This window comes from Homalodisca vitripennis, chromosome 3 (assembly GCF_021130785.1).
Source record: "Homalodisca vitripennis isolate AUS2020 chromosome 3, UT_GWSS_2.1, whole genome shotgun sequence".
Taxonomy (NCBI): Eukaryota; Metazoa; Arthropoda; class Insecta; order Hemiptera; family Cicadellidae; genus Homalodisca; species Homalodisca vitripennis.
In genome coordinates this window covers 81,182,994-81,197,829 of record NC_060209.1, presented here as the reverse complement: position 1 = coordinate 81,197,829, position 14,836 = coordinate 81,182,994, and the positions used below count along the sequence as shown (strand labels likewise).

General features: G+C 35.1%; 1 protein-coding gene across 15 annotated transcripts in view; it reads right to left on the bottom strand.

The window, feature by feature from the left end:
* Window positions 1-14,836, bottom strand: part of LOC124357111 (protein still life, isoforms C/SIF type 2) — a 911,156-nt gene that overhangs the window by 670,616 nt on the left and 225,704 nt on the right. The window contains exon 1 of one of the 15 annotated variants that reach the window (XM_046808579.1): window positions 8,852-9,219. The exons of the other annotated variants lie outside the window; for them this stretch is intronic. Coding sequence (XP_046664535.1) covers window positions 8,852-8,929 — 78 coding nt within the window. The 5' untranslated portion in view covers window positions 8,930-9,219. Of the gene's footprint in view, window positions 1-8,851; window positions 9,220-14,836 lie in introns of those variants that run through there. 15 annotated transcript variants of the gene reach the window in all.

The following is a 14,836-nucleotide window of genomic DNA, read 5'->3' as shown; positions in this document are numbered from 1 at the left end:
TTGCGTTACAGAACGTTCGTTACACAGCTAACGGCAATTAAAATACAAGGTTTTTTAACGAGGACAGTAGCGTTAGGGCCCACAGCCAGTTGGATGTATCACCATCATTATCGTTATATTGTAATTGAGAAACATTGTTACCAATGTTTTCCGTTGCACTGGACTGATTGTAATTTTTGCAGGCCTGGATAATATAGTTATTGAAATCCATCCAGATTAATGTTCTGCGCGATAATGAAGATTGAATGGCTGTTTTCACACATTTATCTATATTACTAATTACTTCCCCAAAGTGAACCGCTATCACGAATTTATTGTTACCCGACATTGTTTCTCTGATAAAATAAAGGTTTTATCTAATCGAAACAGCATTTTTTTAACGTACTATGTGTCCATATCATTTTAGACATAAAAGTAGGTATGTAGACTAAAGATGTACAGTAAAGTTGTAATTGTAGAGAAATTCTTTACTTTATATTAAAACCATATTTTTCACAAAATAAATGTGAAAAATAGATTTTGGCAAAATAGTTCTTATGGATCAAATTAAAAAGCTTTATATAAATAGGATTTGTTTTTATTTTAGAGAACAAAAATCTAGAGAACTCTTTTGCTATTAATGTTACTTTATTCATATTGTACTTCAACATGGTTACATTTCCAGGTTTGGAATAAAACATGGAACTCAAAGATAATCTTCATTTTAATGAGGCCAAACTTTAATATAAAGAACAATATATTTTTCATTGAAGTGGTGGCTGTATTAAAACAGCTGTATGAAATGTCATCAAAACGGAAATAAAAAATCTCATAATATAAAATATTACTCCGAGACAATGAATATATTTTTTTTTAAAATCTTAAAATGTATTTATTCAAATAGAAAATAGGGAATGAAATTCAGCTTTACTGTGTTTGAGTGGAAAGATTCGTGCTGTTAATGTTATCTGTTATCTGATGTATTGATAGAAATAACTTTGTTAAATTATCAATCTATAGCTTAATGATGTGTGAGGTTTTTATTATAAAAGTATCCAGAGGTACATACATACAAACTTTAAGTCCATTAGACACAATCTGGTATTTTAAGTGTGGAAATATCTCCCATATTATTCAACAATAGGTACGAAACTGTCTGTATTTACCTCGAACATGTATATTAAACGACTATTCTTTTTAAGTTGACACTTTATATCGTTAGTCAATCAGTTATGATCTGTCTACACAACTAGGTCATGTTTTTAGTTGTATACTCTGCTAGGTAAATGTTTTCTATGGTTTTTTTTGTTGTTATTATATAATCTTTTCTTATTTTATTTTTCTGCTATCAAATTATTGTTAGTATTATTTTTTATTCTTACAATTAAAATTCTATATACGTTTTCTTACTGCTAATGCACTTGCAGTTTGTTACAGTAACTTGTTTTGGCTTGTTACTGTTGTACTAATTTAGCTATTTACGTGCTTACTGTATACTATTGATGTATATGTACTATCTGAACTTTGTCATCTAACTTACACCTTTATACTAAAAGAAATGGTCTGTACCGTTGTAATAAATAATAAAAGGAGAAATTGATAGCTTTCAAGTGTGCTCTAGTGGGTTCACGGACTAAACTGGATTTTTACCAAATTTTAAGTTTCTATTAAACCGGGAAGTGTGCTTCACTTTGTGTGCTTTGAGTAAGTCAGTACCACAGAGGGATTAAACATAAATGTGTTTGGAATACTTTAAGAACACTTAACCAAATACGGTAATCTTTATCAGTAGTCGAATAACATGGTCAAATTGTCTTAATTCATTTAGAAGATGTTCCCACGGCAAATAAGGTTACCGGTGGTTAAAATAGCAGGCGCTTCTTTCCTTGAGGGTGTTCAGTGCTAACTTTGAGAATAAGTAGACAGGAGAATTGGTTCATCTAAGGTTGTGTTTACCGAGTGGTTAACTTAACCGAAGGTATAATCCTTTACCAGAGGAATTAATCTGCTGGAGGTAAAATTGTCAGAAGTCGACTATATATTTTTATTGGATATGGGTTAGTCAAGAAGGAACCTTTGCAGATTTATATCCTCACCCTTAGTTACCAGTATCTCATCCGTCACGTCTTAACCACAGAGTTAAGTTCATAAACTAATAATGCACCTTCAAGTTGACAACCTCATGTGGAATCTACCTTTCTTCCGACTCAGCCGGACTGGATATTAATAAACGTGATACGTGAGCGTGTCCTCACTAAAACATTCTGATTATATTATGACTTATCAATACTAATCACCTTTACCTCATTTCCGCGTCCTCTTTCTGATATTTCCTGATTGAGACTTTAGATTATGGGGTTTTATTTGGGTTTCAAGTCTGGTATCACCAAGGTTCAAACTCAATTTAAAATTACAGGACTCATTATCATCATTCAAATTGAATTGATGAACAGTAAATTTAATATAGTTTTGGGAAATAATATTATTTTAGAATAATGCTATTTATTTTGGTTTGTTAAACGCAAAACCAACACTTCTGATCAAAATCTAACACTGCCGATCATCACGTGTGCGTTAGAGCGACTGACCAAAGAGCCGACCAGAGTAAATACTGTAGTCACTCTATTGATGTGAATGTACAAATACGATTATACGTTCGGTTTATTCTGTCGCCCTGTGCATGCAATACTTTACATTTCGCTATTTCCACATTACAACAGGATTCTTTGTTTAAATTTTATTTTTGTCGATAGAAGGATTGTAAAGGAAACGGGATTTTCCGGACATTTGGTCACTTCCGGGGATTCCAAGGACATTTCGGACACAACAAAATTAGTGTAATGTTTAGTTTTTTATTAAGTCCATGTTTTACAGTTAGTGAAGTTGAAATACAAAATGGTGGTTGTGATTCCTGATTTAGGCGTGTCACAACGCTCTGGTATGATTTGTTTATTTTAGCGTAATCAAAGTTAACGTAATCAAATAGTACTCAGTTGATTGTAATAGGTTTACAAATTTGCTCATTTTTCTTATTCACGTTGCTATTACGGGCATCGTAAGGCCAATATAATTGTGCTTGAACGATAATTTTACCCATAATTGTAACTCCGAATAGACCACTGATTTGGACCAAGAGGAATCTATGTACCAAGTTTCAAGGTTCAATCAAAAGTTATCGCATGAACGGGCAAACAACGCAATGATTGTAAGAAGTGCCTGTAGGGTCGTTCAAAGATAAAATATAGACTTTTTAACATTTTAACAAGTATTGTACTCGTATAAGATATGGGTATATTGTCTTTGATATGTAAATGTGCTTTGAATTAATGCGTGTAATTATATTATATTTTATAATTGTCATACTCACAACATAATAAATGTATATGAAATCGCTAAGGGAAATACTTGTAGTATTTAAAATGTAATCAAAACTGTTTAAAACGATTTGTGCAAGTTTCAGATTTTGAACGCATAAAATATGCTTTGTGAGACCATGGACTTATAAAGATAAAAAATTTAGAAACCTTCAAGAGTATTCAAAAATTGGACTCTCATGAGAAATTTTGGAAAGAATTGAACCTTTTGATTCACAGTCGTTAAGCTGGCTGTACAGGCGGCCGTCTTGTGTTTAGCACCATGTTTTAAGAATTTTAAATCTCATGGACTTTTAAGAGCACTTTAAGCCGTAGAATTATGGTAGATGTTTGATTTTAAAGGTATAATTAGGCATTCAAACTTGTTTTATTTTTTTCTATATTTTTACTCGTTATTTTTGTTTTATTTACTCGTTATTCAGAAAAATTATTTTAATGATTTGTACTTTTATCGTTACATATTCAAAAAGTATACACTTTGAAAAATAAATCAACATCATTTGGATGCACATTCGTTATATATTTAAAATAAGCCACATCTCAAAACGATACGATAAAAAATAAGAGTGCACGGAGTTTTACATTGTTACTTAGCGGAAAGCTCAAGGTCGCTTAGCTGACTCTTAAGAACATACTTAAGCGTGCAAATGCTTTTACATTTTTTTACAACACTTTTTTTCCACCCGGTACCACACACGAATATTACCATGTGGGAGGGAGTAGGTGTTAAAGTATGCTTACTAAGTTTCGTGTTCATACGGTATTAGTTTTGTAATGTTCGTTCTATATACATGATAAACTTGCGGAACTCATGAAAAAAATATGAAACTTAAGATACTGTAGGATAAATGAAAGCTGCTGAATCTATCAATAATCCTTAAGCCTCTCCTCATTCACTCCCCCTCCACCCCTCCAACCCCGCTATCCTCACCTACCACTCTCGAGGCTTGTAATTACATTTCCAATTAGGAAGGTGATCTGTTTAATTAAACTGTTACAGTAACTTTGTTTGAAGCTTTCAACAAATATTGTTCTCGTCGATTTTCAAATCTTTTATCGATACAATAAATAATCCGACCGACTGTAGGGAAATTTCCATACGTTTTTAGTCGCAAGTACCTCGATAAATAGCTACATACTGTAGCAAACTATTTCCAACATGTATATTTATGAATAACTAGCTGACCCGGCGAACTTTGTCCCGCCTTAAAGGCAATATCAAATGATCACATTTTTTCCTTTTTAAATTAGGATAATTGTAAATAAAAAAAAATATAATTATTCAATGATTCTTTATTTGCCATTTATTGTAGCACAAAAACTAAATTTTTTGTTTTTTTATTAGGCGCGAAAACAAATAACGCGGATGGTCTTCCGGACCCGTGGACATGCCACATTTAATTGGCCATGGGAAAAACATGGATGTTTGAGATTAAGACCACAAACTTTCAACGATTGGCCTTGTGACTTATTTACAGTCATGGCGAATGCAAGACGGATCGGAAATTGAAACCGTTTAAAACTCAAATGGCATGTCAGGTGGGATCATCGGGATCCTCGGAATGAGAATTTCCTCACCTTTGAGTATTGCGGTGTAAATCAAATTGTTCATCAATTTACTTACCACCAAACTTGTTCCGTTGCACAGTTTTGGTTGGTATAAGTTTCGAAGCATGATTACTACGGGAACCAATATTTAGTTGTAAAATAGTGCCAGGTACATCCAAGGAGTTTAAAACATTCAATTGGATAGTTGGTGGGCATCATCTTCATTTGTTACACAGTCAACAGATTTGAAAGAATGCAGTGTACCAACGATCTCATTCTGAATTATGTAGTTTAAGTCATCTACATCTTTATTCTTAGCTGCCAAAATTGCTCGCTCACTCAACCATTCATTATTTTTGAGGTTAGTAATGATGTTTGGGAATACTTTGTTGATGAGTTCGTCTTTCGATGAGACAAAGTTACAGATATTCCGAGGAAATGAAATCAATCCGCTCGATTCGTCGACAGGTACTCGACCATTATCGATAGTCAACAAAAACTCAGAGAAATCTTCAGCAGATGTATCGTTCAGCAATGCAACTCTCATGTTTGTTGTCAGCTGAAGTTTCCTAACATAGCGCCATAGTTTCGATGATTTGAGGCAAGCGTTTATTTTGTCGGCAGCAGTCGATCTGGGAATTGTTGGCAATGCTGGCAATGTTTGGCGGAAATCGCCAGACAGTAAAATAGTTGCGCCTCCAAAACATTTTGAGTCATTACGTAGATCTTGCAATGTTACGTTAACTGCTTCCAATGCACGTTTGTGCGCTATTGTGCATTCGTCCCAGATGATGATCTTCGATTCTGATAAAACTTTCGCCATAGCGGAAGCGCTTTGTTAATGTTGCATGTTGGTTCTTCAAACAGATCGAAGATTTAACGGCAATTTTAATGCAGAATGTGCCGTACGACATCCTTCTAGCAATGTGGCTGCTATTCCAGAAGAAGCAACTGAAACTGCAATGTTGGATCTTGCACGAACAGTGGCTAAAACTACAGACATGAGGAATGTCTTACCAGTTCCACCATGTAAATATAAACCACCGTTTCCATCATCAATTGCCTTCATTAATGTATCATTTAAACTTCATTTTGTTGGGGGTTCATCAGGGGCACATTTGTTTGAACTACTAAATCTAATTCTGGTGATCATATTCACGTTTCCCATTCCAATTCTCGATTAAATGCGTCATTCATTTTACGATTTGGCGCTGGCATTCCTAATCTGACTAATAAACTACCACACATGAGATAAACACATGTCTTCGATCAAGAGTAAGGCCCGATTATGTATCTCCTCATTCATTTTAAGATCGGAATTTATTGAACTGACACGAATTTGATGTTAAATATCTTCTGCCATATTATCCTTGTATTTGTGCCACAGCTTAGATGGGTTCGATGGAAAGCATATCGAAATGATGATAGCAAATAAATGTACGCATCTGACTTGGAGATGCAGAGATAACTGCTTTGAATTGTAAAAAATTAAAATTTGAATTGTATTATCTGGATAGTAAAGTCTATGCTTAACAGTGATTGCAGAAACAGTTGAAACAACATTTGCTGTTTCTCTTAAGCTTACTCTATGCTTTAAAACTATAAATGTAAAGAAATTTAAAATGGTAATTAAATGATATAAACATATATTTCTTTTTTTGCATTATATAATGTTTACAAAGAACAGCTGATTCAATTTGAACAAGCCCTTTCACTTAATAACATATGTTTGCTGTAATGCATTTCTTACGGGTATTTCCGTAACTTTTAGAAACCAGTGGGGCGGAATCCTGAATCGGGAACGGGATAAAAAGTATCCTATGTGTTTCTCCCAGTTCTTAGCTACCTCCCTACCAATTTTCAGCCAAATCGGATCAGCCGTTCTTGACTTATAAAATAGTGTAACAAAACACGACTTTCTTTTATATATATAGATTATTCATAACATTTAAATGTAAACAGATGTTTCAGAAAGTTTGTCGAACTATAGCTGTCAACAGCTGTTTAGTGCCAGTTTAATTTGAATTATGAAACGTAAAAACTAAAATTTTTTCTGAATTCCAAAAATATTCCAGGGAACTTTTTCTTCATAACAACCTTCCTCGGATTTCAATTGACATTTTACAAAAGAATTAACCGAATTGGTCCAGCCGTTCTCGAGATTAGCGCTTACCAACACATTTTGCGAGTTATTTTTATTTATAAGATTAGAATAAGGCATTTATGTTTTTAACGAATTTGCATTTACTTTTCCGTAACAATACCGTTATACGTATATGTATAGGGAAAATATACAATTTAAATGTTTCAATACGTAAAATATTCAACGAGGAGACTATCTCAAACAAAGTTTTTGTTACAGTCCAATCACCGCTTCAGGGCCCAATACACATCTCTCCGTTTGCATAGGATGCTCGCTTTTGTCCTAGATAGTAATGCCAGTTTTCCTTGCCATTTGAACTTCCATATCGACGCATCAACTGTTTTCATACGACTCGTTTAACTTCTTCAACATAATGTTGTATACGTACCTTAGCATACAACAAAGTAATCAAGTAACGCCTAGTAATTATTCAAACAAGTAGAAAACAATTTAATAATCAGTGATTTAGTAAACTAGTCTTGTAATAAACCTTCTTCCATATGATGAGAATCTAGACAGTAAATTTATCGTGGAATCCATCTTCATTGGATGTTGTTAATGAGTAAATATTTAATCAATTTGCAACTATTTTTCGGAAATTAACGGAATGAGTCTGAACATTTGCATAACTACAAAATAATCTAGTTAACACTCCTTAAATATGTTATATTCATTAAAAGTCCATCAATTACGTTTCAATATACCTAGAGTAACAAGGTAAAACTCATGCTAGACTCAGGTATTATTTTTTAGCTGCAAAAATGTCATGCTCGAACACAGATTCTAACTCAGGTCCATGAGTAAAGAGACTGAGACGCTAACCACGCAATTACCAGAGGCGGAATCTAAATCTATAGATTACTATAACTAAAATACTGTATATTGTTTCACACTAGCTAATGTAAGTCAAACTAATATCAGGTAGTAGTACGACACAACAAATGTTGCGTATAAAGCTTCGCTTAGGTTGCATACATCATTTCAAATAGCTCATTTCATTTTCGAGATGTCTTGCAGATAGAGAGATAAACCGTTATCACACAGAAATGAAATCTTTACATACTAGCAGACCAAATACATGTTGTGTTAGCATACTGAATGATAGGCTTCAATGACACTAAGACGAATGTCGTGGTTGAACATGCACCATCTTGCAAAATTTCTAGGCTAAAGATTAAGTCTGCCTCAAGATATCTTGCCACATAATAAATTCATAACTTTCTTAATTTAAATAGATTACACAGGTTTTATTATTATTTAAATAACAAAAGGTATAGTGTAGTAGACAGGGTACTACAACGCTGAAATCAAATATTGTCACCGACTTTTAACACTGACTTTACACTCTATTATTATTATTTACTTTTTATGAGTATGAGTTATGAGGTAATATGCCACAATGTTAAAATCTCTTATGATTGTACCGTGCTTATTTACAAATTTATTCATTCCACTATTTTCTCGTTCCCATAATGGTTACTTATAAGACCAACGTAAATATATTATCGAATGTTCAGCCAAATCCCAAACGTAAGTGCATCATTTGGAATTTATTGTTTTTTATACAGAAATGGAGGTTTGTGCAAAGTAACAAGTCTACAGGTAATTTATTTTACGCTATATCACAAGGATAGACATATAGGCACGTAGAGTGACAGACAAACTGAAATGAAATTTTTCAGCCCCTCGAGTAATAAGCTTAGCCTATAAAACATGTATTAATACTGAAACCAGAAATACATTTTACTATGAAAACTATTGTACATACTACAGTGCATTATAATAGAGAAATATTTTCTCGACCTACCGGAACTGTGAGGAACTTCATGCCGCTGAAGCAAGCGTCCAGATCTCTGACACAGCAGTGGCGATTATCCAAGGGCATATATCACATCTTTCACTTCACAACCTCGTCACATTAATGGTCATCAGTACCGGTACACTGATAGTTCATCTATGTAGTGTGGAACACCACTTTCAACAAAAGTTTTATCCTATACTCGTGTAATCAGAAAGTCGAAGTTAAACTTAATCATTGTGGTCTGCAAGTTATTCCAAGTCTCTGCCGCACAATGAAACAATCTAAACTAGTACAATCCAGGTTCCCTAATGATAGGGGTCATTGGAAACCCAGAACAATACTGCTTGGTACAGTAAAGGGGAACAAAAGTGCGTTTTGTATCGAAAGTCCTTTCATGTCAAGAATTACTTTGTAATCACTGCAGCCACGATCGTACGATAGGATGTAAATATTTCTCCCGCCAGACATGCAGATCGGTTTTCAATGTAACGAAAACAATGCGAGCGTGTCTGGTAGTTTATCATTCCCATCAACAAATTACTGTTTCGCCACACAAACAACGAAATTATCGGCAAATAGAGCGGAACGATGACGATGTGCAAGTTATGACATTCGAACTTGGCGCAATGGCAGATAACTCCATGGTAAACAACCGGGTGTAAAGTTATACGCTGAAGCAGCAAGCGGAAACCCGACTATCTATAATAACTCTGGTTAGCATTGCTTTGCTGTTGTAAGCGATGTCCAGCCCTCTAGCCGCTCCCACTATAGATTAATTAGTTACTGTAATCTAGATCAACTCTGAGCCAAACCATTGAACATGTTTATTGTGCATACACATTTGTTTTAGTTCTATGGTATGTTAAAACGACTTTTTTTCTTTCAATACCCACCCGACAGATCGCTCTAAGGGTTTTCTATACGCTATTGGCATTTAAATTTATAATACAAGGTAGGAGGATGCCCCACCACGTGTCGCGTAACAGTCTCCGCTGAGGATTTTGAAGTCACACATAATTTTAAGACTAACAAATTTCACTTTAGAGTTGTTCTGCAGCAATATACGCAGGCAGTCATCATACAGAAAAAAAATGTTTTTATCCCCCGGAAGACCTACTGAGTAACACGCACCATCATAGAACTTACTGCCTATGAAGAAATGAAGTTTCATATAAATTTTAAATCTAAAAATAGTCTTTCTCGAGATACCTTTCCACATGACACATTCACATTTTTGTTCACTGAGTTAGGTTTCATAGTAGTGTTTAAATAATAAAGTGTCGGTAAGGGAGAGGGGGTAACAATGCAAGAGTGTGCTGAAATCAAATCTTGTTACCGTCTTTTAACATTGACTTTCCACTGTATTATTTTTTCTTCTTTTTTTTGCATGAATAAGTTACATGTAATATGTCACATGTTAAAATCTCGTATGGTTGTATCCAGCGTGTTAACAAATGTATTCCTTCTGTTATTTTCTCGTTGTCCTTCATGGTCTTCTGCGTAAAACCTATATAGAAGTATTTGCTTAGGTTCAACCAAATCCCATGGTGTTTATGATCAAACTTATTGTAGTCCCTATAGGAAGGATGCTTCAAGTCAGGTTAAGTTAGGTCAGTTTGTTTTCAAGATATCGTGCGGACAGACGGGCAGAAATTAAATTTTTCTAGCCCCACGAGTGATACCTGAAGGTATCTCACATTATAAATTGACACTCACAATTTGTAATCGTCACTTCTCTGTCAAAAAGCTGCAAGCAAACTCAGTAACATTCATTTATTTGAGACATTATACTTATAGTAATTACGGTCTATGGTCACAAAGTTTACGTCATACCGACCTACATTTGAGTTTCTTTACATTCAAACGGTTCTTTAGCCTGAAAGTACCCCGGTTATCAAATATACGAGTCTGGAAGGGGGCAGATAATTGTTTGAACAAAAGACCTTTCTCCAACACTGCCCACAAGACAACTTGAAGGATTGTTCGCAGTCAGAACAAAAGTTGAACTGAGATCCATGAATACTTGAGCTTGCCTGCTCATGTCTGACCCGACCACTTCTCTTAGCCTTTCAAATAGGCAAAACTTTTTTAATTTAACACAATGGCTCTTCAGATCTGTCACACGGCTACCTTTGCCCTGTTTAACATGTTTAAGTTTTCTCATCACCCGTGTATACGAAGTGTCCACTTATTTTAATTCCTACATTGTTAACGGCTACGCTCTAATTGCCTTCAATGGTGTTGGTTTATCCACAATTAAACATTTTTCCTGTAGGATCGAAGCTGGTAGGGATATTCACCCAAAGTTAATCGTACAGTTAATCAATCATGTATCAATAACACTGTTAATAATAGACTTATTGAAACTTTGACAGGTTGTCAAAACAATCAATACCTCAAATATGGATCTACATTGAACTGCAACGTTTGTTATATCTCTTCCAAATCTTTTTAAAAGCGGTAAATATTATTTAGTTCCAGATAAAGTTGGAGTAGTAAAAGAACTACGAAAACGATGGCCTGTATACCTCCTCTGTTGATAAGTAAAACCAAAAATATTCTGTGGTCTGCACAGATTAGTGTGGATTTGTTGAAACATGTGGATTAGTTGGGCAAAAATATGTAAAACGAAAATGTACAATTTTGGAATTTAGTTGAAGGACTTTGCCTAAACCAATATTAAAATGGATATTTCGGGTCGGAAATGACTAAACATAATGAAAAAACATAAAATAACTTGTCTATTGTGTGACTTTCTCGCAAAGTTTAAAGTATGATTTTTAATCCATTTTTCCATCACAGTATGGACGCAGGGAGAAACAGGCACCCACTGTTTCAGGCAATTTCCAAGAGAGCTTCGTTTATGCTCAGCCAATAATCCAAAACACCAACATTCTACACATTGGTTCTAAATTGGTGATAAAAGTGATATACATCACCCAAAAATATAGGTTATAGTTTCAGATTTGTCGACCATATCCAAGTTGGAATCTCTGGCCTTCCCGCCTATGATATGATTGTAATACTGTAATACCCCTTTTCATGTCGATTGTTGCGCCCCCCACCCTCACCACACCCCCACCATCGGGACGGTACCTGGATTTGCCGCGATGATGAATGTTTTCTCCCACCTCCCAACAACGCTTCCCGGCATTGCAGCAGTCCAAGAACCACTAATCCTGAACGGTCATAAATTGTCAACCCAAGATTATATCAATTTTACTATGTTTCCCAAAAACATTATTACTACAATAGACGCAACAACACAAATATACATATTGGTGCAGTATATTCAAGAATCTACTCAGTTATTTAGGTACTTTGGGATTATACCGACCACACCAGTATGAAGAACACAAATTTACATACATTGCAAAGATACTTGCAAGTAATTATTGTTGTGTTTCAAATGTAGCATAAGAAAATTTAACTAATTTAAATTTAATTTACGGAATCGCGTGTTGGACTTAGAAACAGCAACAGTCCGTCTGAAGGTTAGCAGAGATAATTTGATATATTTAACGAGAGATCATTAGCGTAGTTGAAGTACACAATAGCTGCCTGCACAATAGCTACAGTACCCTGCATTATTCACCATCACATTGTACTCCGGCCGCGCGCTTTCCGTCCGCCTCTACACGCTTGTCAAAAGCGACAAAAAAGGTTACCTACAGTGAATACAGTATTTCATGTTGAAGCCTTCTTAGTATTCTTTGCAGAGAACAATACTGTTTGCGCCACTTGTACTGGCATCAAAATACGGTATCGTGTGTCAGTTTGTTACTGGAAACCAATTTAACAAAGAAACCAATTATAAAAAGATTGGTTCGATACACATCCTTGTAGGATACCGTGTCTGATGAAATTATATATTAGGTATCTGAAGTATCTTTAGTAATTTGTAGGTAGTTATTAGAAAGGGTTAGGTTAGAAGAATGGTTTGTATTTTCAAAACTAATTATGCATAGTCTTGTAGTCCCCTGGTTGGTTCGATAGACTAAGTGATTTATGGCCAGAGTTTTGAGCAAGTTTGTTTTACAGCATCCCACAACTTAAGTACAAAAACTGATACTTTGTCTTCATTGATGAAACTGTCATAAAAATCTCTAAGTACGTTAAAAATATTCCTGCAAAACGTTATAATGATTTAAAATAAATAATGCCAATGCCCAATTCAATTAAATTTGTTATTTACTTTACCTTTACTTTATTGGAATACCTTTAACCTTTAACCACCCCTGTAAACCAATTCTGTTTCATAAAATCTTTAAACAGATAAAATAACATAAACAGCACTATTTAATTTCGTATTACTCCCAGTTTGAGTACATCACACGATATGCTTCTATTATTGGTGCGTGTTTACTACAATCAAAACCTAAAATGTATAAATGCAGGAATACAAAGGCAAACGGGAGATGAAATGAGATAACTCAAAGAGAGAAAATGCTGGTCTCTGTTACTGTACTAACGCGCGTGAAAGAGTAGTCACATGAGGTTATTTTATGTTCACTTTCCGCTAGTAGACAAATACCAGTATGCGGAAGTTCATCTCTAAAAAGATTTTACTGATAAAAATTAAAAATTGTATTAACTATTGATGCCTTTGAGGATTTGTGTTTAACGCCAAACAAAAAGTGTATTAATCAAAAGTTTTTAGTAATGATGTTTCAAATTATATAAATAATACTTTGGAATTATGGTAGTTCATTTTCAGGTGCGGGAATAACTAACATGCTGTTTCATCAGTTTACTCACTAACTTTGGAATCAATTAGAAAATAAACGTGTGCGGTGCGTATTGGTACCTCTATAATATCGGTGTATGCAATCGGGAGACTACAATTACTGTTAAGCACATTATAAAACTATTTAAACTGAAACTGAGGAGAACCGTGTTCGCGGGGTCGGCGCTCACTTGCCCGTGCAGTAAGCGCGTGTGCGGAGTCGGTGAGTGACCTCTCACCCCACGCTGCACGCACTCCCGTCACTTCACCGCGGAGTGTCCTATATACTCGAGTAAACTGTGTCATTAACTTGTGGACGGTGATGTGGGCAAGATGGCGAGGAGGCCCGGCGCGCGCGAGGGTAGAATACAGACTGCAGAGAGCCGCTGGGTGCGCAAGCCCCGGCTTCAATGGCACCACATCGATTGTACTCCTCACTCTTGGCCTTCATTCACCTTGAACCCATTCACTCTCACTCGTCGTCGGATCCGCGTCCTATTTAATTACACGGTTAACGGGTCGTCCGGATTATCGAGGTCGGGGAACCGATCGAGTCGACCCTCTGCCGCCAGGTGTAGCAGACGCGATAACGTCTTCGACCCTCCACTCGCGAAATTGGCTGCCTTGCCACACTTCCGTTGCTGGACTTACAAAGCTGCTTATACACCAGGCTTAATCACAGACTTTGGATTAAATTGACCTTTAAACGATCGTGTTCAAATAACTGGCATCCTCTAAAACAAAGGTTTTACAAAGGAATGTCACTCTCGTTTTAGCTGTATTACATCCGTATACGTGTGCCAGTTGTTGATTTTTTTAATTTTTTTTAAGCCACGGTTTTAAATTTAGCTACATGAATTTTTATTTTATAAAATTCAGATAATTTTAAAAAATAAATTAAGTCCACAGCAACATATAATAGACTCGTCACCACGCACAAGCGAATTAGGCCTATGCGGGACTAATTTCATCTACAAATATGTACTGTGTTTTTTTTCTGAATTGTAAAAATAGATTTGATTTCATCTGTAGCATATCTCATAACACACGTACAGACAAGATTTAAACCTTTACTATTTCTAGAAGTTACTTCATTGTGTCGTACTGTCACAGACTCTCGGATTGATCAGAATAATATTTTAGAGTATAATTTAAGAGTTCGTATATCGTTCCTCGATATTGAAATTGAAACTTTTTTCTATATAGACACGTATAAATATTTTGCACTATCCACACTAACAGAAATGCTTTATATTTCGTATGAA